At 42.5% G+C, this 22,678-nt stretch overlaps 1 protein-coding gene across 1 annotated transcript in view; it reads left to right on the forward strand.

Annotated features, from left to right (window-relative positions):
* Positions 1-22,678, forward strand: part of XPR1 (xenotropic and polytropic retrovirus receptor 1) — a 115,343-nt gene that overhangs the window by 8,621 nt on the left and 84,044 nt on the right. Inside the window, exon 3 of the mRNA XM_008933914.3 lies at positions 7,272-7,323. Within this exon, the coding sequence (XP_008932162.2) occupies positions 7,284-7,323 (40 nt within the window). The 5' untranslated portion in view covers positions 7,272-7,283. The remainder of the gene's footprint in view (positions 1-7,271; positions 7,324-22,678) is intronic.

The raw sequence follows: 22,678 nt of genomic DNA on the forward strand, positions 1-22,678 counted from the left end.
AAAGCCCCATCAAGTCCTGTGTTATCATTTTTTAATAAGGCTTTGCATCTTGCTGTTTCACACTCGAATCGAGGCGTTTATGGGCACTGTTTACACCAAGTTCTGCTGCATTAATCGTGAATTATCTCCAGAATACAGCGTTTCAGGCTTTATCACACCAGACTGCTAAAGGTCACGCTGATTGCTTCGTTTCAGATTTATCACACCGGTGCTTGGCTTGGGTTTAACTAGACGAAGCTGGAGGTGGTTATTTGTAGTAAAACCATTTCCTATTTCAGTGTTAGCAGTAGAAGTGGCAGGTGCCAGTGATGCCGGTCTCTTTCAGGAGTAATAATTAAATCTAGACAACGGAAAGCTGATTATAGGACAGCCGTGATCAGCAAAACTTCTTGACTGATTGACTCGGTTAAAACCATACAACATTTGTTATTGTTTGAAGGCCTGCATTTTCTCCCTAGGACTGTAACAGCAATTTGTTTATACCATCCCTTTTAATCTGTCTGCGTTTGTGAGGAAAGCCACATTTCTCTTAGCTTGCTTTGTTATAATGTTGGGCTTGAAAAGTTTATATTTGCCCTTTTCTCTCTTCCTTTGTTTTCGTTTACCTGACTGCAGAGGAACGGATGTTTAAATAACAACTGCAGTTGAAATTGACTTTACAGCAATATTCTGATCTCCTTGAATTCTGTGGAGAACTAGATGGCCAAATAATGCATCAGTCTTTGACGAGGAGGAAAGGCATTGTCTTGATAAAATGAAGAGCCAGCTTAGCTCTGCGTCGTGTCTCCGATGGGTTATCCCTGTGAGAGCTGTCTTCTGTTCCTGGAAACAGAAAACTTGGATATCTTACTAGGAGAAGGTTTGGAGGGGAAGGCAAGGGGGAAATAGAAAGGCAGAAGATCTGGCTGCACGCTGAGCAGACAGATGTGGAGAGAGGGTAAGGAGACCCAGTGAACTATGACACCTTGATTAATGTGTGAACAGCTCTACTGCTCAGGAGCCACTCTTTTCATTATAGGAGGTTAATTTTCAGCTGTTTTAACTAGGGCAGTATTATTATGTCATTCTCCCTTCCCTCATCCCAGTTTAAAATGTAGATTTCAGTAAAAACTTCCTTCAAGTTGTTACTCTTTCTAATCTTAAGTAATCTCCTCCTTGGGCAGACAGCTTAATGTAGAGTGAACGAAAACAAAAACCTCACCCTCCTTTTTAGTAATAACTTTCAAACTCTTTGTTTGCCTTGTTGGAGCTGGCTGGATGTGAGTCAGCCTCCTGCTCATGCATATTACAGTGATGGAATTATTTATTATTCAGTGACTGGTGGTCGTGTGGGTGCAGTGTGTAAAAGCCCAGTGCTACCTCAGTTTACTTGCTGATTATACCTGAGGCAAAAAAGCATCCAGCCCTCCTTTGTCCAGACAAATTCCAAGTTGTTGATGAGCAAACGTGAGGTTAAACTCTGCTTGTGTTCCATGTGTGCAATATTGCTTACAGAATGCATCATAGTAACACAGTAATAAATTATTTGTCTATTTAGTAGCATTACAATGTTCCTTCATCTGACAATTTATATATTTTCCTTCTTAATTAAAACAGTAATCACTGTTTCAGAGTGAGAGATTCTCTTGGGTAGGCTTTTAACTCTGAAAAGATTGTTCCTGTTTCCAGGGACTTCCCGTGTCAGAGAATCATAGAATTATATGCCTTATATTGTTCTATTGCCTTACTTAATGTCTACAGAAACCTACGTGGTGCTGGGGAAACAAATGATGAAGCCCAAGCCTGCAGCAGAATATTTACCCCGAGTGCAGTGTTGTTTTGACACACAACTACTTTTTGCAGTGTTTTCACTTTGCCAGAAGCAGATGTGCTTTGCATGACAAATGAACCAGTAAAGCAACTCCCACTTGAGTCCAGCTTATCACAGCATTCATAGAGTCATAGAGTGGTTTGGGTTGGAGGGGACCCTAAAGATCATCTCATTCCAACCCCCCTGCCAAGGGCAGGCACACCTTCCACTAGACCAGGTTGCTCCAAGCCCCATCAAACCTGGCCTTGAACACTTCCAGAGATGGGGCAGCCACAGCTCCTCTGGGCAATCTGTGCCAGGGCCTCCCCACCCTCACAGTAAAGAATTTTTTCCTAATATCTAATCTAAATCTCCTTTCAGTTTGAAGCCATTCCTCTTTGAAAGGACTGAAAGGTGATCTAGAAACTGCTTTCTTCGTGTCATTCTGTATCATAAAGCTTACATGACCTCATCTTGTTTTTTCTACTGTGGTATTTGTAGTTATTTCCATTGGAGAGCAGGTGACTTGTGCAGTCAGAGAGCCCCAGAGCATGGCAGGACCCAGGTAACATGTGAGATCCTCTGATGGGATGCACAGTGAGTGTGCCTGCAGGGAGCTTTGCCAGTCAGACCAGGAGAGGGGTGTGATCTGTGGCTGATAGTGTCAGGAAGAAGAATGAGACTTGTGCTTTCAATACCTAAAGATGTAGCTTCACTTTCAGATGTCTTTCAGAGTTGACAGTCCTCAGAGTTCTCACCATTAACATGATCTTCCCCTCCAAAAATCTGTTTAAGTATTGTAGGTGTGCCTGTAGGAAGTATGGAAGTTGCTCAGGCTTAGGGCAGGTATTTGGTCAGGGGAAGAGCTTTAGAGAGAGAAAAATCCATTAATTTTCATTAAACAGGTGAAAAGAAGATACATTTTGCTAGGTGTGGCTTAGATTCTTATCTAGTGACCATTACTGTACATCTGCTTTTTGAGAGAGAGCACTTGGCTTACAGAAAAGAAGAAAAATGACAATGAATGCTGTTCTGTTTCATTCAGCATTTCCCAAAGACATTTACCATGACTGAGTCAATGTTAGCATGGAGATTTACCCAAACCTTGATTGACTTGATTTGACTTTGCATTCAAATTTCCATTCTAAAAATGCATGAAAACATGCAGATTGGATGTGTCACATTTACTGTGAAAAATCTATGCATAGCTGATGGTTCTGAAAGCCTAAGTCAGTGCAAATGATGAGGAGGGCTTTATGTGAGGACCAGTGTCAGTAACATAATACACAATGTAAAGGGGAATTTTTCCTGTTGGAATACTGAGTGTCATAACCCTGGAGTCAGTTGAGTTTAAAAACACATATTGACAAATGCTTAACTTGTTGAAATGCGAAAGTTTCAAACAACTTTGGTCTTGATTTCAATGGCTGGCATCCAAAAACTTTCTAATTGTTAAAAGCAATGTTTTGTGTTTCTGTACCTGCTGCTTTCTCTGGGCAGAGAGCACAGCAGAGGGGGGCAGTGGTTTTGCACATGAGCTGGGGCACCTGGCAGTGTGGAGCAGGCAGATTCTCACTGGGCAACAGGGCAGTGACCCCTGGATGTGCCCTCACCCTGGCAGCAGCAGGGAAAAGGTCTTCTCACCTTGTTTTGGGGGATCTGGCAGAGTTTTTTCTCCTGTGAAGCGAGTAGCCTTTTCCTAGTGAGTTAAGTTATCGCTGTGGCATGCACTGCTTCAGTGCTCTTCTCGCCGTGAAACCTAAAGTTTTGGACTACTCATTTACCCTTCAGTTCCTTTGGTGTAAAGAAAAAACATGAAAACAAACAAAATCCCATCTTTTTGTGTCGGACAACAGGATTCTCATTTCCCTGTAGTCAGTACTGAGCAGATTCAGGTGATGAATTTCAGCTGATGCTTTTTTGCTGCAAATGTGCTTTGCTGCATTTAATGTTCATTTTTTTGATGCAGCGAATGTATTGGGTTGCTAGTCCTCTGTTTATCCACAAACCCTGCTGATCTCCTTTGCTCTTTTGTCCATCCTTGGAGTGCTTTTAGAAGGAGAACCTTGCTCTGTCCGTGCAGACTTCTAAACGTAAGTGTATGTCTGCACGTCCAGCTGATGGAACTCACTGGAGTTGTACAGTTGCCAGATGGCTGTTTTGTTGCAGTTAATCTGGCCTGAATTTGTTTATCTGCAGAAGTCTGGTGATATTTTTATAGAAAAAGTGCATACCACCTTTGAAATCACAGCAAGTGGGGAAGGAGGAGAATCAGAAGAGTTATTACAGGTGCAAAGTTCATTGGATAGATGGGTAAAGGTGTAAGCAGGTGACCTCCCTTCCCTTTTAGGGAGACCCCAGGTTTTTAAGTCCTTTTGCTGTTGGAGAAGAGAAACAGGTTGCTGAGCTTTAGACACGTCTCTGAGACACAACCTGCAGCAGGAAGTAGGTGGGGAAAAGGAAGCTGATAGCTGAGGTTGCTTGCTTGCCTTCAGAGTCTCTCTTCCAGAAACAGGCTTTCAGTTTTTGGGAAGTGGCCAATTCTGCTGTCAAACCCAGCTTCATGATAGGCAGTTCACACCCAGGCTTGCCACCTCCTGACACAAATCTGTTGTGCTATTTCACTATTTGTCCTTCGGGCTGTTAGTGGATGAGCTTAGAAGAGTTTTGAAAGACTCCTTTAAAACGGCAGGTTTTTTGAGTGTTTTAAGGTTTTTATCCTTGAATTTGTTCACTGTTAAGGTTTGATAGTTGCATTTTTAAGTGTTTTCTTTCTGCCTTTTTTTTTTTTTGTATTTTGTTCTCTCATATCTATTTACACAAGTTCACTGCAGGTGCAACGTGTATCACTGGCACAATTTAAAGCACGGAAATAATAACCTGTTTTGTTTAGTTTGAGGGCAGAAAGAGTAATTCCTAAGTGTTTGAAGCTGACAGTGATGGATAACTTTTGTAAACAATCAGTTCTAAAATTCTGTAATCTAGAGGACTAAATACTTTAGGTGTGAGGGAGCACTGAGCTTTTCACTTTCAGGTTATTGGTTCACTTATATAGGTCAGGAAAGCAGTAACAAAATCTGCTGCTCTGCAGCTGCCAGACTGTAATATGTCAGTCTGCATGGGGAGAGGTCTGTGGGACGACTGACACCTTCAGCTTTCAAGATTGCTTAGTGCAGGACCATCAGTGTTGTCCTTTTTAATTTATTTGTTTTTTTAAAAAATGACTGATAAAACCAGAGATGGAAATAACCAGAGATAGGAATTACATTGAGTTTTCCTCTGGGTGGGTTAAGAGGTGGAGTTGTTACTACAGTGACTTTCAATTTGCTGTCTCTCCTGGTTTGTTTATCCTATGCCCATGTGGTTGTAGTTAATGGAAAAAGTTACAGGTGGGTGAGGATGACGAGTGGGGTGGAAAAGGAGGAAGATTTTTTGACCACTTGATGTGCAGAAGGCAGATCATGTGCTGCTGACCAGTGAGTCATGGGGGAAAGGAGCTGAAGCAGCCAGTGTTCCTGAGGAATTTTAGGAAAGCACAGAGGGTAGAGGAGAGCTGTGCCACTGGAATGAGGATCATTCAGCAGTGGCTGGGTTGGGAAAACAATTATGCAAGTGACCTTTGTTGAGACCTCTGTGGACTCAGGAGCCAGACCTTTGAGAGATGCCAGAACTGCCGGTGTAACCAGCCACCTTGGGTTTCTTGTGATAAACAGACATGTCCTTTAGACCTTATATTTGCTTAACAGGATTGTAACCACCGTGTTACAACAGTGCTCGGTTTCCAGCTGCTGAGCTTGTGGTTTCTGCCTTGAGGGTATTGGAGTATTTGTCATTTGGGCTGGGAGGTTGTGACCTGGGGGACTATGACATGCAAGATGGTAAATGAGGAGGTGCAGGATTATAGAAGTATGGGATATGTTGGGAACCAGGCAGAAGACACAGGAACTAAGATGACCTGAGTGAATTTTGTGTGTTAGATTTCTGTGGGCTCAGAAGTGAGGGAATAAGATCTAGTTTTTACAATGGTGGAGAGTACTCAAATGCACTGTGTGCATCAAGGTATGAGGTGTGTGTAAACAAATCACTTTTCAATAGGAATGGGTCCTTTCTGGTGGCTTCTAGTTCCAAAATTATGGCTCAAGTTATTCATAGGGTCCTAGACCTTAAAGACCATCTCATTCCAACCCCCTGCCATGGGCAGGGACACCTTCCACCAGACCAGGTTGCTCCAAACCCTGTCTGAACTGACCTTGAACACCTCCAGGGATGGGGCAGCCACAGCTTCTCTGGGCAACCTGTGCCAGGGCCTCCCCATCCTCACAGTGAAGAATTTTTTCCTAATATCTGCCCTCTGTCAGTTTGAATCCATTCCCCTATTTATCCTATCGCTCCATGCCCTTGTCCAAAGTCCCTCTCCAGCTCTTTTCAAGCCCCCTTAGGCACTGGAAGGAGGTCTAAGATCTCCCTGGAGCCTTCTCTTCTCCAGACTGAACACCCTCAGCCCTCCCAGCCTGTCTCCAGAGCAGAGGTACTCCATCCCTCTGATCATCATTGTGACCCTCTCTTGGTATTGCTTCATTCCTTCACCCATTGATCTGAATTCAATTTATTTGATGTGAGTGAGCAAATCTTTAGTCTATGTCTGGAATCATACCAGCACCTTAACAGCTGTCTGAAAAGAGGAATTCTGAAAAGGAGCTGCAAGTGTTGAGGTTTCTGATGTGGTTCCTTCCTCTCTCCTGGCTCTGGTAACAGAAGGAGTTACTGCCAGGGATGCTCTGTGTACAGCTGTAGGACCCCCTTGTCTCCTGGACCTGCTGCTGCACTGCTCATCTCTTGCACCATCAGTCTGAGTGTGGCTGAGTGGTTCTTCTGTGGTCCCTGGGAGGCAGCTCGTGGTGTCTCCAGGACCTGGTTAATAATTCTGGCTGGTGTTAACATTGTCCTTCAGATCCCACCTCGAGAGAAGGCCGTCACCCTTGGTTCCCTAATCTCCTTCGTCATGTTGTCTTCAGCTTTTAGAATGTATGTGTGTTTCTCTGCTCCTATATAACAGTGGTAAGAAGTCCCTGAGGCTGCTTTTCCTCCATTTGCCTTGACAAACTCCTTTGTGTCACGCAACACTTCAGGTTTTGTTGTTATTTCTTTGGTTTTTTTTTAACGTAAAGCCTTTAACATCCTACCAACTGGGAAACATTTTTCCAAAGGAAGTCATTGAAAGGTACAGTTGGAATAAATTTTATAGATTAGTAAGATAACAGGCTTTAGACAAAGGAGTCAGTAAACATGAACCTGTTTCTTTTGTGAACAGAAATACGTGTGAGAGGGTTGACATCACGTACCAAAGCTTTCTGTACCAGTCTGGATGATAAAAGGGCTTTAATTGTGGGTGTTTTTTTCAAACAGTCTTATCAAAACAATGTAATTTTTCTTTCCTTTTTAATACTAACTGTATTCCTTGTTCTCTCCCTCTCCCTTGCAGGCTTTGAAAGAGATGCTATATGCAGCTGTGGACCAGGCCCCTTCTATAGAAGGTAAGCAAATTGTAACCCCGAGTTGTGTTTTTCTTGGCATTGGGCGCTGGACACGTAGCCCTGCTACTTTTCTGTCCTCAGTCCTCCTAAATTGGTAAACTTCATATACTGATGGGCAAATGCCTGGCCTTTCACAGCCTGCATGCTATTTTTGATTGTTAGAACTCTTTGTCCTCTGTCATTGGGACAATAAATGTCTTTGTATAGTTTGAGACTTCAACAGCTTGATTCCTCTTGCTTATAAGGGCATTCAGTGGTGGAAGTACGTACTTTCTCCATGGCTTGAGAATAGACCTTTGTTTTCCTGTGACAGCCAGCCACTCTGGGAGAGTGCTAGAGACACACTGGTTCCTGGTTTGTTACTGGTGATTTGAGCTGGAAGGGTCTCCTCCTTTCATTGTGCATCCTCCCTGAACGCTGTGCTGCCTCTCGTATGTGGACATGAGTATATCTTCTTGTTTGCATGTCTTTATTGCCACTGACTTATCTAGATTATTTTAGTACAGTGACTGGTTTTAAGCTCATTGCATTTTGAATACTGTGTTGAATTAAGGGATGATCTGTGCAAAATTGGAGCCCTTTACTTTCTCTATCTTTCTTCCTTTTGTTGTCTTTCAAGCACTGAAGAGTTTTTTGCCTCTCTTGCTTCCCTCCTTAGTTTCTTGCCCTTCCTGTGGATTTCCAACTGTTTTATAACCTTTATTATTTTCACTTTGAGTGCGGTGCAGTGGTAATTTCACTAATCTCTAAATGTGGCTCTGGGCTTATTGCATATTTATAGAGCAGAAGAACAACTGCTGCTCGTGATATAGTCAGTTGTCTAACATCAGTAATGCTGGTCACTCTTCAGTTTGCTTGTTAACTACTTTCCTTGTGTTGATTAGAACTGGGAAATGAGGTGTGACAGTTAAAATAACGTGGAATATTTTTTTAAATTAAACTCTACCCGCTCTTTGATTAGAATTTTAAAACAAAAGCTGCAATAGTTAATAGACTAAGAGGGTGTGTGTGGGATGGAACAGTCTGTCTTTGTACTCTTCAGAGGTGCAATCCAAGCTGAAAACTTCATAGAAGCAATGCTAAGACAGGTATAATCTTTAGTTTTAACCTGACACTTAGTTGCTCACTCAACTCACCCTGATAATTTTGTTAAATCACTCACACTTTTCTCTAAAGTGCAGGTCCTAGAACTACTTTTTTAAAGGTTATGGTCCTAGAATCCAAAATATATGTGTTATCTTAGGAAAACTCGCCAGCAGTACGCTGGCAATAGAGGAAAATCTCACTTTATTCTTTTGAGGGGCAGAATTGCCTAAAAATCACCCACAAATCTTTCCAACAACGTAAAACCAGTTTTTGATCTAAGAGGAACACTAAAGTGTTTTGTGTAGACCAAACTGACTATATTAACTTTTAAAGACAACTTCCTAATTTTATTGAAAATCCTGCATTATTTGTGTGGAAGATTGGAGCAGTTACAAGACTTTTTTCTCCTCTCTTCTGTCCGTTGGTTTATTATTGACAATGTGAGCAAATGGTGTCTGTGCTAATAAAGTTTTGTAGTCAAATGTTGAACTGTGATTTACTGGGTTTTGCTTGGGGATACCTAGGATTTCAAGGTAGGCTTGAATTGATAAAGAGTTATAATTCAGCATTTTGATTTTATTATTTTCAATGCTTGTGATACAGTGATGTTCTCTAATGTGCTGTTATGTTTGGGTGTAAACATATTTGGCAAAGCAAGAGACTGAAGAGTAAGATGGTAGAATATTATATTTATGCTCTTTTAAGTGCTGTAAGAATTTTAACTTGTGCTTCTTCCTCTTCTGATGCTTTAAAAACCTTAAAAAAAGGAAAGCAATGACTTAAGACAGTTTTCATCAGTAGAAGAGTGTTCTGTTCATTTTTGGGGGAATTGAGTCTTTTCCTCTGTACTGTAGAGAACAAAGTAATCCAAACTTTTTTGAACCACTCATATTTAACTCTGTCTGCCTGACCTGCCCTTAAGTGGAGAGCTGTTATACTAATTCCTTCACCTTTTGTGTTGGAAATGGATCAAGACCATTTCTCCATCCCTGTTGCTTACACCCTTCTCCTTTAAGCCCATCTGCTTTTGTTCATAGAAGCTTTAGGCCAGGTTTAGTGTGTGACTGTGCACAGACTGTGCCCAAAGCACAGCTTAAGTCCCTGTCAGAGGAGATGGAGCAAGTTCCTTGAACTTTGGGAGGGAGTGTAGCAGCTATTGTCAGGGGCTGGCTGTTGGCCTGCATGTTATCAGTTTAATATGGATTTTGCAATGGATACTTCTGTGTTATTTTGAGCTTAGCACAGAAAGCAGAGGGCTGTGCTACTGAAACCCAGCTACCCAGTGTGAGCCTAATGTAATCTCATTTTAGACTGGTCTAACTAAAATCCATTTTCTGATTCATCTAGTTGATCACAGGCACGCCGTGGACCTGCATAGTTGGCTTTGATTTACCTTGCATGAATTGTAAAGCTAATCTTAATATAATGGGCTGTGAAGAAGAGGGAGTTTTGTATAGCAAAGCTGAGGCTATTCCTGGTTCTTATTCTGCTCAGATGGATGGGTAACCTGGGATTTGTGGATGAATTTCTTAGATTTCTGCTGCAGGCTACTTACTGTGTCAGCCAGTAAAATTTGTGTACCTGCATAAATGCTTTGTATGGCTTAGAAGTATGCTGAAACTATTTTGGAAACTCTTTTAAAACAACAACAAAAGAAGTGCTACCCAACCAAGGTTGTAAGCAGTAGGCAAGGCAGGTAATAGGTGAACCATCCGTCATGAATAGCTTTCATTTAGTTTGTATTTAGGAATCTCCTGCTTGTGGTTGGGGAAACAAACCTGACTTTAGAATGGCTCTTAAGCTCTACAAGGGATGGTCCTTTTGCTAGCTTAGTGGGCAAAGTGCTGCTGGGAAGAGGAATCTTGGCTCTAAATTGTGCAATTTATTATGCACTTATATGGTGACCCTTCTCATTGTGCTACATTGAATCATACCTATGTCCATCTGCTTTTCCCTACATTCAGCTAATAAACAGACTGTAATGTTAACAAAAGCCTTGCAGATGTGGATAAGCAAAACCTACCAAGGCTGTATGATAGGAGGAGGTTGTTTATAGCTGCCCCCTGACACTCTTGCAAGGTACTGTGGCCCCCCCGTGTTTCACGAGAGTTATTCCAGACTGTAGCGTGCCTTTATGGGCAGTTCCTACCCATACCCATAGATTTCTTTACTCTGTTCGAAGATACATTCTTTTCCCCCCATCTGTCTACTTTGTAATGACAGTATTTATATGCCAGTGTTACTCCTCCAGATGCTCATCATCTTTTTACAAGGCATTCCCCCGATGAAACCTGCACACCTGCGCAACATCTGTACCGAATTAGTGTTTAGTCTGTTAATTCAATCCTGTGCACATCACTGCAAAAAGCATCAAATGCAGCTGGATTCCCAGCTGTACTTGCTTGGATTTCTGGAGAGTTCTTTGAAGCGTGTTTGCTTGGTTAGCTGTTTGTTATGCGCTGTTTACTGTTACGGGGATCAATCAGGATGATTTGGTGCTGCTTCCACCATGTTATTCACGCCTCCTGAGTCCTCATGGCACGGCAGAAAGGGCCTGCATGCACCCTTTCCTTGACCCTGAGATACCTTTAGGAGGAATCTGTGACAATGTAGAGGCAAAAACCCAGTGTAGCTCTGTTTTCCTCCGAGGCAAAATATGCAGTATTGCAAAAGCGTGAAATACTGACCTCACTGGGAGCATGTTGATTTTTTTTGTTGTTGTTGTTGGGTTTTTTTTGCATTCCTTGTCCTCCCACTGCTTCCTGTCCCACTTGTCACCTAAGTAAAAGAGGTTACTGGACCACTCTTGCTCAGAGTCCTCCCGATTATTCCACTTGGTGAGCAGATGTGTCGGCATCTCCCCAAGCTCCTTACGATGCAGCCCTTCTCAGCTGCAGCAGAGATGAAAGTGCAGCTCTAAATTATTCATTCTGATTATCTGCTTGAATGGACAGGGTCCACTCTAAATATTATTTCATAGAATATTTGCCTTTCAGATATTGAAATTTAACCTCCCGTTAATAGTTGCGTAAACAAACGTTGTTGTTGTAATATCAGGTGGTACAAGAGCATTCTGTTGTATCCTCTTATTATAGAGATTACTTATTCCACTTAACCCCAATCCTGAATTCCAGTGGCACCTTTTAAATGAGGATCACACTGATTGTGTGGGGGATGGAATGGTGTAACAGTTGTAGGGGTGGGGAGTACAGGTGCTTTAGGGTAGAATTCAAACCCAAATGTAAGAGGTGATGTTAAAATAATATTTGATTGGTGAGGGAAAAGCTTTAGTGGTAACAGAGATCCTCTGCTGGTACGTGCAATCTGTGTGGTCACCTATTTACTTGTGATGGATTAGAAAAGCAAGAGGTGCAAGTTTGGGACATCCAGAGAGTGCCAGCACTGGCAGCGTGTCTTGTGTGATTCCACCCTAGTTTCTGCTTTCATTTGTAATGCACTTGCCATGTAACTGGCAGCTACAAATCTCTAGTTCGGATTTATTTGTGTTACTGAATAAATAAAATAGGATTCTTTAGGATGATAAATAATCTTGGTGAATAAGCAGGGTGTGGGAAATCACTTTTTTTTTTTGTCCCAGAGGAAATTATAAGCCTGACAGTTTTTGTTATACACAGACATACTTTGTGGGGTTGATCAAAGGCTTATGGTTTGTTTGTGTATATGCACGTCTTCTTTTTATTTCAAAATAAACATTTATTTCCAATTGCACAATCTTACTGTGTAGGGGGTTGAGGTTTTGTTTACATGGGAATGCTTAAGGCTTAAAGGAGCCTTCAGCAGAACTGCTGCACATCAGGAGCAGCCACAAGCAGATTAATCCTTTGTCTTTATTTCACAATGTTGTTGCACACCCATAAAGGGCATGTGGATTGGTGTCCTACACCCCAGATGCTCTGCAGGCTGTAATTCAGTCCAGAGGCCTCTGTAACTAGTATGTAAACTCAAAAAAAAATAAATATATATAATCCCATGACAATCCTCTTCTCAGTCAGAGACCTGATGCCAGGTATTGGATTATCTGTAGAAAAATAGGTTATTGGGCTTGTGGAAAACGTTAGCTTCCAGAGAGTACAGTGGACAGGAGGAGAACTTGGCTGAGTACCAGCATTTAGAGAAGGAGATGATGTCTGGTTTCTCTTCCCCTGGGGCAATACAATTTGCAAGGTAAACAGTGCATATGGTTGGAGTAGGGTGCAGAGTAGTGTTAGGGAACAGCTGGATGTTCACTAAAATATTTGGAGCACAGATGCCTGTATGAAAATGTGGTGTGCCGTGTGTTCATGTAAAAGTCATTTTGCTGTCAAAAGCAGTTCAGTGCTCTCAGCAAGTCAGCCCAGAGACTGACTGGGGTGTGCTTTGTACCACCCCAGGCCACTTTCTGTGCCCTCAGGGTAGTGCAGACCCAGCTACGCTGTTGGTACAGGACCTTCCTCGAAGGCACTGAGCACTAAGTGACTGAATTCTGCTTAACCACTAATTAGTGTAACGTGGATGTGGAATGAAGGTCAGATTAGGTACAGAGCTGGAGTCACAGAATAGAATCACAGCATGGTTTGGGTTGGAAGGGGCCTTTAAAGGTCGTCTAGTGCAACCCCTCTGCCCTGGGCAGGGACACCTTCCACCAGACTAGGTTGCTCCAAGCCCTGTCCAACCTGGCCTTGGACATTTCCAGGGATGGGGCAACCACAGCTTCTCTGGGCAACCTGTTCCAGGGCCTCACCACCCTCACAGTAAAGAATTTTTTCCTAATATCTAATCTAAACCTCCTCTCTATCAGTTTAAATCCATTATCCCTTGTTCTAACGCAACAGGCCCTGCATGGAGAGCTAGAGTGATGAGTACTGATTGGAAGTAACTTGTTGATTGTGGAGACAACTGGCCAATACAATTTTTGATGTTATTACTGTCCCATAGACTACAGGTTCTCAGGTTGTAGCCTAAGAGTACATTCAGAAACTAGTGTGCTCAGGGTCCTGGCTTGCCTGTGGGTGCTGGTTCATGTGGGCTGCACTTTCATTTATTTTTGGTTTATTTTTTGTGGCTGTGAACCCTTTCAGTTCTTAAAAACCACTTGCTCCAGAAGGTCTGTGGGAGAATACCCCTGGAGCCAATGGAAGCTTTCCTGGGGCTCTGGGGGTGGTGTGGGGCCATGCAGGGTAACCAAGAAGGTTGTGGGGGTAGGTGGTTTAGCAGGTTGATTGGGTAGATCACTGTTTCTTTCTGAAGGAAGCTTGTGATTGCAGTTGGTGGGAATGCTGCACTTCCTCACCCTTTCCATTTGCCCTGTGGCTGGCTCGTGGCTGATACACCCACCACTTCATCTGTGTGCACATGCTGGGAAGCCCCAGTTGCTGCTGAGCAAGACTTTTGCCTTTTCCTCTGTTTGCTGGAGTGTTCTGGGTAACTTCCTCAGCAGCTCACATTGCTTTAAGGCATTCATATTGTGTGAAGAACTCGAGTCCTAAGGGTACCAGAGAGTACAGACTCAAGGCTTAGGAGTGGGCAGTTAATGGGATCAGAATCTCCTGAGTTGGAAGGGATCCACAAGGATCATCAAAGTCCAATTCCTGGCCCTGCACAGAACAGCCCCAAGAATCCCACCATGTGCCTGAGGGCGTTGCCCAAATGCTTCTTGAACTCTGCCAGATTTGGTGCTGTGAACACTGCCCTGAGGAGCCTGTTCCAGTGCCCAACCACCCTCTGGGTGAAGAACCTTTTCCTAATATCCAACCCAACCCTCCCCTGACACAGCTTCAGGCCATTCCCTTGGGTTCTGTTGCTGGTCGTCAGAGAGTAGAGATCAGTGCCTGCCCCTCTGATTTACCCTTGTGAGGAAGTTGTGGACTGTGATGAGTCACCTCTTCTCCAGGCTGAATAAACCAAGTGACCTCAGCCACTCCTCATATGGCTTCCCCTCCAGGCCCTCCACTGTTGCTTTGTAGTGTTGTCCTTTTTTTTCTTCACTTAAGCATTCTTTGGTATTGAGAACTAAGAACTGTTAAGCCCGGGATGATCCAAGAGCTGGGTGTAGCTCAGGAGGTAACAGTGGAAGCTGGACCTGGTAGTCAAGGCTGGCACATATGAAAGGTTTGCACCTAGAGGCAGGTTTTTGGCAAGTCTGAAAATCTACTGTGGAAGGGCTACAGATGATTCTTTAATGGCTTCTGTAGGGTAACAGCGACATCAGAAATGCTCAGCTGTGCCTTTCTGTTTTCTCTTTTCCTTCCTGCCTTTGCTTTCCCATACATTAAAATGCCAGTCTGTTGCCTTTTTGGTGGTTAGAGGAATTAACAGTGCTTGTAATTTAACTGGAGTGTGCCAGGTCTCATGTTAGTGGTCAAAACTTAAGGATTGGAAAGGAGAAGGTTGGCAAAGCTGGAAGATTGACAGCCAGCTGTGCCTTCATCAAAGCACTCCTGAGACAGCAGTGAGACATCAAACAGCACAGTGGCTGTAGACATGAAGAGCACTGCACATGTATATACAAGAGGCCAGTATTTATTGCTTTGTTTCAAAAAAACCCCCCTGCACTAGACATCTTAACAGCAAGATTTAGTGTGTGTGTGTCAGAGGCAGCCTCTGGCTTTATAGTCATTCCTCTGGTGCTGTGTTTGATATAGGGGATGTGAATTATTAGACAATTAAGATTTTTGGATGAGACTGGAGCTACTTGGTGAATAATGCAATATGAATTAAGTTTGATTGGTTTCTCTCTTTAAAAATGCATGCCGTGGGCAAGGGAATGAGCAGAGTGTCTCTGGAAGGGAATCTCGTTCTTCTACATCGTAAGTTGCCTGAGGAAAACGGCCAAGCTGCCAATGCCCAAGGAGTGGTGGCATCTCTGTGTGACGTGGTGGTGGAGGAGCAAAGGCTGTCCTTCCTCCTAGAGTGGTCCTTCAAGCTGTGTTCTCTTAATGTGCTGCAGGGCCTCACCGTGCAGTGGCTATTGCAGTACTGGTCTCTCAACACCAGAAGGTCCCTCTTTCGAAGTAATTTTAGAATTAACAACACTGTGGTGAAATGTGTCTTTTTCCTGATTCCTGAAGTAAAAATGAAAGCTAGTTGCCTATCTCACCGGTGTTGTGTTTTTGTGTATTTTTTTTTTTCAGTGTATCTATAGCCTTGCAGCTTGACCCCCTTTAAGTAAAAGTAGCTAATGACTTAATTTTAAAATGTAATTGTGTTTTTTTGTAGATACATAACATTTGATTTTAGTTACAGTGTAAAACTGCAAAATTACAGTGTCTTAGATTTACAAAGCCACACTTAAATGAATTTAAAAAATATATATTATTTCATTTATTATGTGACCATGTAGTTAATGTACTTTAGATTGTTTTATGCTGCTTTGGTACAATGTGGGAACCTTTTTACCCTGAATTACTACAGCCTAAATGTAAAAGTCTGATCCTATGGTTCAGTTCCTCTGTGAACTGAGAAGAGGAAAACCATGGAGAGGTATAAAGGATATTTTACTAATAAGTGGTATGACAGCAGTACCTAAAGCTCCTTAGCTGTAGGGCAGTAGCACTGTGAGTCAGAGTTGTGTATGTCCAGCTAAAAATAACAAAGAAAACTGCATGAAAATACACAAATGTACTTTTTAAAGTAGTTTCTGCTCTGTCCAAGATGGTGACTGGCATTACAGTGGGCCCAGACACCACTGGGATGGTGCAAAGCTGGTTTGTGGGCACTGACTCTTCTTGCATTGTGTACTCAGCAGCTCAACTTTCCCTCTGCAAGGGGAAAGCCTTGTTTATCTCCTAGGAGATGGAAAACCAATTTCTTCTTCTTGATGAGAAGCTGACAGGCTATTTGACTTAACAAGAGAGGCAATGCAGTGATTGGGAAGAGGGGAATTGCATGCCATAACATACCAATATAAATGCAATTTATTTTGCATGTGCTGTATAGCCCCGGGCACACATTTTAGGGGGGTGAGAATTTCTTGCATGCTGGAATATGAGCTCTAAACAGAAAAAAGAGGCAAATTTGGCATCCAGACTGTGTTTATAACCCTGGTTTTATTTTTACTGTAATTGCTTTGCATGCTTTTATAAATGCTCCTAATGTCTTTGTAGGGCAAAGTGCAGAGAGGCTGAGGAGATCGGCTGGGGTGAGCCAGATCCTGGTTAACTCAGGATCTATCTTGTCCCACAGTTGCAGACTTGTTCTGACATGTGGCCAAGGCTGATATTCTGAAATTGCCTTGCTAGGATCCCATCCCCACGCAGCTCTGCTGAGACAGAGACTTCAGTGCTAGCCTGTCTGGTTGTCAGCCCTGTAATGGGTCAGTTATAGGGGGGAAAATGGGCATTGTTGGTCTAAACCCCCATTTTTATTTTCATCCTCTCCTATTGTAGCTGATCATTTATATGAGTTTGTTATTAATTTCTGTATGGTTTTGGTTCTTAATTTCTGCCTGGTCTATATGTCAGAGCACCAGCAGCACAGACCATGTTGTTGCTAACAGTGAGCCCAGGTATGCTTTTTAAAGGCAAGTCCCTTATGGGCACAGCTGTAGGAGTGAGTCACAGGCAAGGCAGAAAAATGAGGTAATAATGACCAGAATTGGCTGATGGACCTATAAGGTGAAATCTATAAATAGCTGAATGGAATTTGGCTTGTACTTCACTGTTTTCCTGTGATTTTGTCTTCCCTAATGAGAGGCAGCAGTTAGAAAGCAGAGATAAATAATCTGAAAGCCTGATATAGCATTCCATGTAGTTCACAGTTTTTTGTATATGTCAAATGGTCCTTGAGCTCTGCAGCAGTCCAAGGCAAGAGTTAAATATCTTCCCTGCCCAGCCCCAGGAGAACACACTTCTCCACTAGAAGTCTGAGTCAAGGCTTGATTCTGCTTGGACCCTGATGAACACATCTCTTGGAAGTTTCATGAGCTTGTGAAGCCTTCAAGAGATTGCAGTAGAGACAAGAAAGCTTCCCAGTAGAGACACAAAAGTTTCCCAGAGAGGGTGAAGGAAAGGGAAAAAATCAGAATACCTTTTGCTTGTCTGATGAAACTGGATTAAATCAATGCTCACAGGTGATGACTGTGTATATAGAGGCTGCATTTGTGGGTTTGGGGTGCTGTGGGTGATGCTGTTGACAAACAGCATTCATTTATGGTGTGGGATTAATTAATAGGACATCAATAAGATTTGTTTACTGAAACTTCAGGTTTCAGAGGATAAGTCAGTAAAATGTGCACTGTGAATGAAATTTGGAGCAGTTGAAGGCAGAGAGGGTAGAGACAGGATGCTGAGCTTGTAAGGCTCGCCACACCTGATCAGCCCCATCTGCTGTGTTGATCCTGCTGTAAGGTGACTGCTGGTTCTGGTCAGCACTTCAGATCCTGCAGAAATACCCCATGTATCGGGTGTGAGCTTCAGCAATATGTCAGCAACGGGGAGCCTGCCACGGCTTTACTGCTGTTCTCTTCAGCAGATGTCGTGTCTGTGGTGAGGCCTCGGAAAGGGAAGGACCAGGAAGGACAGTGAAGGGAGAGGTGGAGGGTTCATCTGTGTGCAGCCAACCTGCTAGAGCTGGTCAGGGCTTGGCCCCGGTGCCCAGAGCAGAGCTTGCCAGGCTGCTCCTGGCGCCTGGCTCACGTTTCCTTGTACATGTGGACACTGTTCTCCCCCCTCCTGGTGCCTTTGGCTCTGGTGTTAGCTGCACCCATGTCTTCTTAGGCAGGAAGATTAGTTTGCTACTGTCAGTGCTTAATAGGACTTTGAGCTAAAGGCTCCAAAAGTACTTACAAAAGAGCTTTCAAATCTTCCCCTCCTGTTTTAGAGATCCAAATGCAGCTCAGCTAGAATTGGTCTGTACCAATTTCCCTTTCGGTTTCTTCTGCTTTCAGGCAGCTCCTACAGATTCAATTCTGGCTTTTGTTCCCAGTGGATGGAGTGGGGTTGATGTGGCTGGATGCTAATGCAGTGTTCTAGATGGAGCAGATGTGCACCCGCTCGCTTTCCGGCGAGGAGGAATCCAGCCCTGGAAGGTGCCTGATCTGGGCTTGGACTTGCCTAAGCACAAATCCGAGTAATGAATTAGTCATCAGGCAGGGAATTCATTTCCCTGGGGACATGGAGAGGGAGGCTGGTACAGCCCAGCTGTCAGTCAGGGATTGCTGATGCAGGAACTCTGGCCAGCTGAGAAGGTTCCCCCCACTCTTGCTGATATATTCAGGCTTGGATGCCAAATCCTTTAGTTTGGTATGTCAGTAGTAACACGAATCCTTCATAGGGTGTGTGCTTAAAGGCTTTGGTCTCTTTACCTAACCTACATAAATGTGTTAACTGGATATTTTGAATCTAAAGGCCACAGACCGTAATTGCTGCAACTTTGCAGTGTTGTGAGGCAATTTTACTGAATCCTTTTTACGTGCTCAGCAGGGTATGCCAGAGGGTTTTGCTGTCTCCATCAGTTTTGGGAATGATTTTGTGGTTATTGAGGTATATGGGTCACAGTGGGGTGAGTTTGGGAAGAGATGTTTCTGCTCCATCACCTTCTTATGACCTTGGCTGCCATTCTCATTTTGTTTTGGTATTTTTCCTCTCTTGTTAGCATTCAACAGTAGCATGTGGCTCATGGTGGCTGGTCTCATGTGTGATAATTATTTTCTGAGAAGTTTGGAAGTTTATCTATCAAGTAAGGAAGAGAAATTACAGCATTGTTTGCTCTTCTGTACATAATTAGTTCAACGTCTGTTTGAGATTTTCACTTGCGTGCGCCGTTTTACTCTTTCAGAGTGGATAACAAAGGCTTGTGTTGTTATTCTTTTCCTGATTTATGAATTTCCCCAGCATAACTTCCACCTATACTGATCCTTTGGAGTGTTGCTGTTATGGCTCTTAGCCAAACTCTCAATTTTTCTGTTACCTTTGCTGGACAAACACCATGTGCAGTAGCAGATAATTGCGTGATTCTCTGCTGTAGCAAGGGGAAGTGGCACAAGAACTTCAAGACTATGGTCGATACTGTGGACTTTTGAATTTTTTTTTCTTTAAATACAGAGTAACAATGCAAAAACCTTCCAAATTCTGGCTTCCAGTTTGCCTTAACTTTCTGGTACCCAAAGGGCTTGATTTTTATTAACTCCTATACTGAATTGTGCTGGAAGTGCAAAATTAAAATATTGCAGGGGGATTTATTCTGTAGATTGCAAGAAGAGGGGATTTACATGAAACTTCTTATATTTGCACTCTTTTGTCTAAATATTTTGCAGTTACTTCAGCAAGATCATGTTGGAGTTTGAAAATAGTTTTTGGCAAAGTATAGTCTGGAGAATGGAAGTGTTCAGTTTCTGGTGCTGTAATGTTGCTGTATCATCCCTTTATACCAGCTACAGGATATACACTTAAAATAATCTAAATTTAAAACAAAAGGAGAGAGAGAGGGGAAGAAGTTTAAACATAGTGTTAAATACCACAACTTCCTTAAGTTCTCTTGCAAATATCCATCAGACCTTGCAGTCCTCACGTGGCTCTGCTGTTGTGAGGTTTTTAAACGGGGGAAGTAAAGCCCAAACCTCTCAGAATACTATCAGGTTTTGGTGCGGGTTTTTATCTTCTAGGAGTAGAGGAGTAGCTTGTAACTGTAACGTAAAGAGGTGGTATTATTTTAATTAATTGTTTTTTTCAGATGAAAATATTTAGCTCTCATGCATGGGAGAAAACTGCCTCTGTGTGTTCTCTTCCCATTCTTGTGTTTACTTTTTCCAGCCCTTTGGCTAGGCTAAGGCAATGCAGCTTGTACTGCTTGAGAACTGGTGTTGTCTCATTCTCTGGTTTTCAGTTTTAAGTTTGTTTACAGCAATTAACAGAAACAAGGAAGTGCTTCATGTGCAATGCTTAGTTGCTTGAGTGTTGTCTGTGGTCAGAGTGGACAACTTCTCTATTTAAAGTGCTGGATACAAGATTTGGTTTGGGTCATTGTTCTGTATTTAACCTTACATTGATAGTATTTTTTAATACTTGTTCCTGCTTCTGTTTTCTTAGTTAGACCCCAGCTCTGCTGTGTCGGAAGCGAGTGCAGCTCCTTTGCACTTGGATTATGCAGCACTAATTCTTTCTGTTTTGCATAACGTTTCTGTGATCTCCATCTGAAAGTTGATTTATCTAGATATTCAGTTTCCCGTGTTGGAGGGTGACAAGAGGTTATTTGAACTGAAAACAAAGGCTCAAGTGTGTCTATTTGAAATCTAAACAAAGCAGGGAGTGTGCCACCCGAGAGCCAGTTCATTGTGTTCTATTCGGTGCTGGTTCCCAGTTGGGTTGCAAAGCCTGTGGCTGTTTCTGAGAAGAGGCAGGAGAGACCTTAAATTCATCTTCTGGGCTTTCCTTCAGTGCGTGGGAGAAAAATTATCTGCTCAGATCCTAATAAAAAGTGGCCTATTTAATAAGCGTGCTGTACATCTATTTATTTACAAATATTCTTGATCTGTAATTAAGGAAGTGCTGCTTGGTGCTCACTTCCAGGCTGGGGAGGCTGCAGGGATGTGACTGACTGAGGCTGTGACGGCTCCGTGCATCCGTCTGTTTAAAACAAGCAGTTTTGCAGCTGATCAAAGCAGGAGGATTATGCTGCTGCTGTGGAATTAAACTGGTGAGGAGGGGATAAATGGCAGCTCTGAAGCAGGCCTACCTGAACTGACAGGCTTTGTTGTCAACAGGATAATGGGAAGAATTTGTTATTTTGTTTTGTGTTAGTTTTTTTTTTTTCTTTGGTTTGGTTTTTTTCAGCAGAGGTGTTGTTGCTTCTCTTGGAATATTTACTCTTGTGTTTCAAAGCCCGAGGAACTGGGTTACTTCTGATGGAAAGCTGTACTGCACACAGGGCAGGGCAAAGTTTGTCTTCACCAAGCTGTGAGAAATACAGAACATCCTCTGTGGATGTGGGTTTTCAGAACACTTTTCTTATCAAGAAAAGAGGTATTTTGGTTTGCACACATGTATGAACAGTCTGAATGTAAAACCTGCATGAAGACTGTGATGTCTGTCTTATTAAGCAGCATATTTATCCCAGAAGTGGATGGATATATATGTATATATATATATATATATATATATATAGGAAACTAACAAAGTGTTTAGGTATTCCAGTTGCCTTTTGTGCTCTAGGTAAGCAGTCAGGTTGTGGCTTCTCTCCCCATGTATTTGTGCCTTTTTAATTCACCAGATACTCTCACCTACATGGCATTTATTTAGGTAGCTCTATTTCAAAGGCAGTCTTTTAGCTTTCTCTTTAATACTGCTTTTTATTCATCCAAAGTATATCTCTATGCATATTAAGTACTTGATATCAGCCAATATAATCTTCTTAATATAAAAAGAGATAGCATTTAGAACAACTGGGTTTTTTTTCACATGTTCTGCACTTAAGCATTTAAAATTATTTTGAAAAACCTAATTTTGCCAGGTTGAATTGAAGTTCATGCAAGTCTTAAAGTTTCGGTGGCCTGTTAAATAATAAAATAAATGAGGGAATAGCACAAACTTTCATCGAGTGGTTTTGGAATTCAGTCTGTGGAAATGCTGCTGTCCTTGTCCAGGAAGAGCCAGTGGAAGAACTAAAACAGTTGCTATTAGCTGTGGCCTCCTTTTTGTGCACGGTGAGGTTCTTGTCTCTCCTCTTTCATTGTTGTTTTATTTCAAGTTAGAAAACCAGTAAAAAGTCAGGCTTCCCTGTTAAATCAAGAGTAGAAATACGTCAACGTGTCTACTACAATCTGTTTCCAGTTACTGCTCCTGTCAAATTGGTTGCATTCACAAAGTACAAGTAGCAGTTGTGATATCGGATCATTTTTAAAGACAGATTTTGTGTAATAGCTTTTTCTTGTAGTTTTATTTTTATTACAGCTTTCTCCTTCCTGCATGGAGAGGAGGTTTATATCTGGAATAGGATTTGGTATCTGATTCTTTGACAAGCTGATTTTGAGTCTGGCTGTCTTATTTTTATGGATTACAGTATTTCTTTTATATTTTTTCGGGGAGCTAATTTAGTGTCTGGTAACTGAAGAGATTTGTCTATTCTGTAAAACTTCAGTGCAAGCATTTGAACTTGGATTATGTGCAACTGCCGTGGTGTGGAGGAGGAAGAGGAAGAAGCAGAAAACTGTGGTTTGCTTTCTGGGCAAGGAATGAATTCCTGCAGAAGGCATGGTGCTTGGAAAGGGGTAAACCAAGACTGATGTTCCTGAGCTGTTCCACATCTTGCGCTCATTAAATCTTGTAAGGTTGTTGGA

This window comes from Manacus vitellinus, unplaced genomic scaffold, assembly GCF_001715985.3.
Source record: "Manacus vitellinus isolate BGI_N305 unplaced genomic scaffold, ASM171598v3 scaffold_44_pilon, whole genome shotgun sequence".
NCBI classification, from domain to species: Eukaryota; Metazoa; Chordata; class Aves; order Passeriformes; family Pipridae; genus Manacus; species Manacus vitellinus.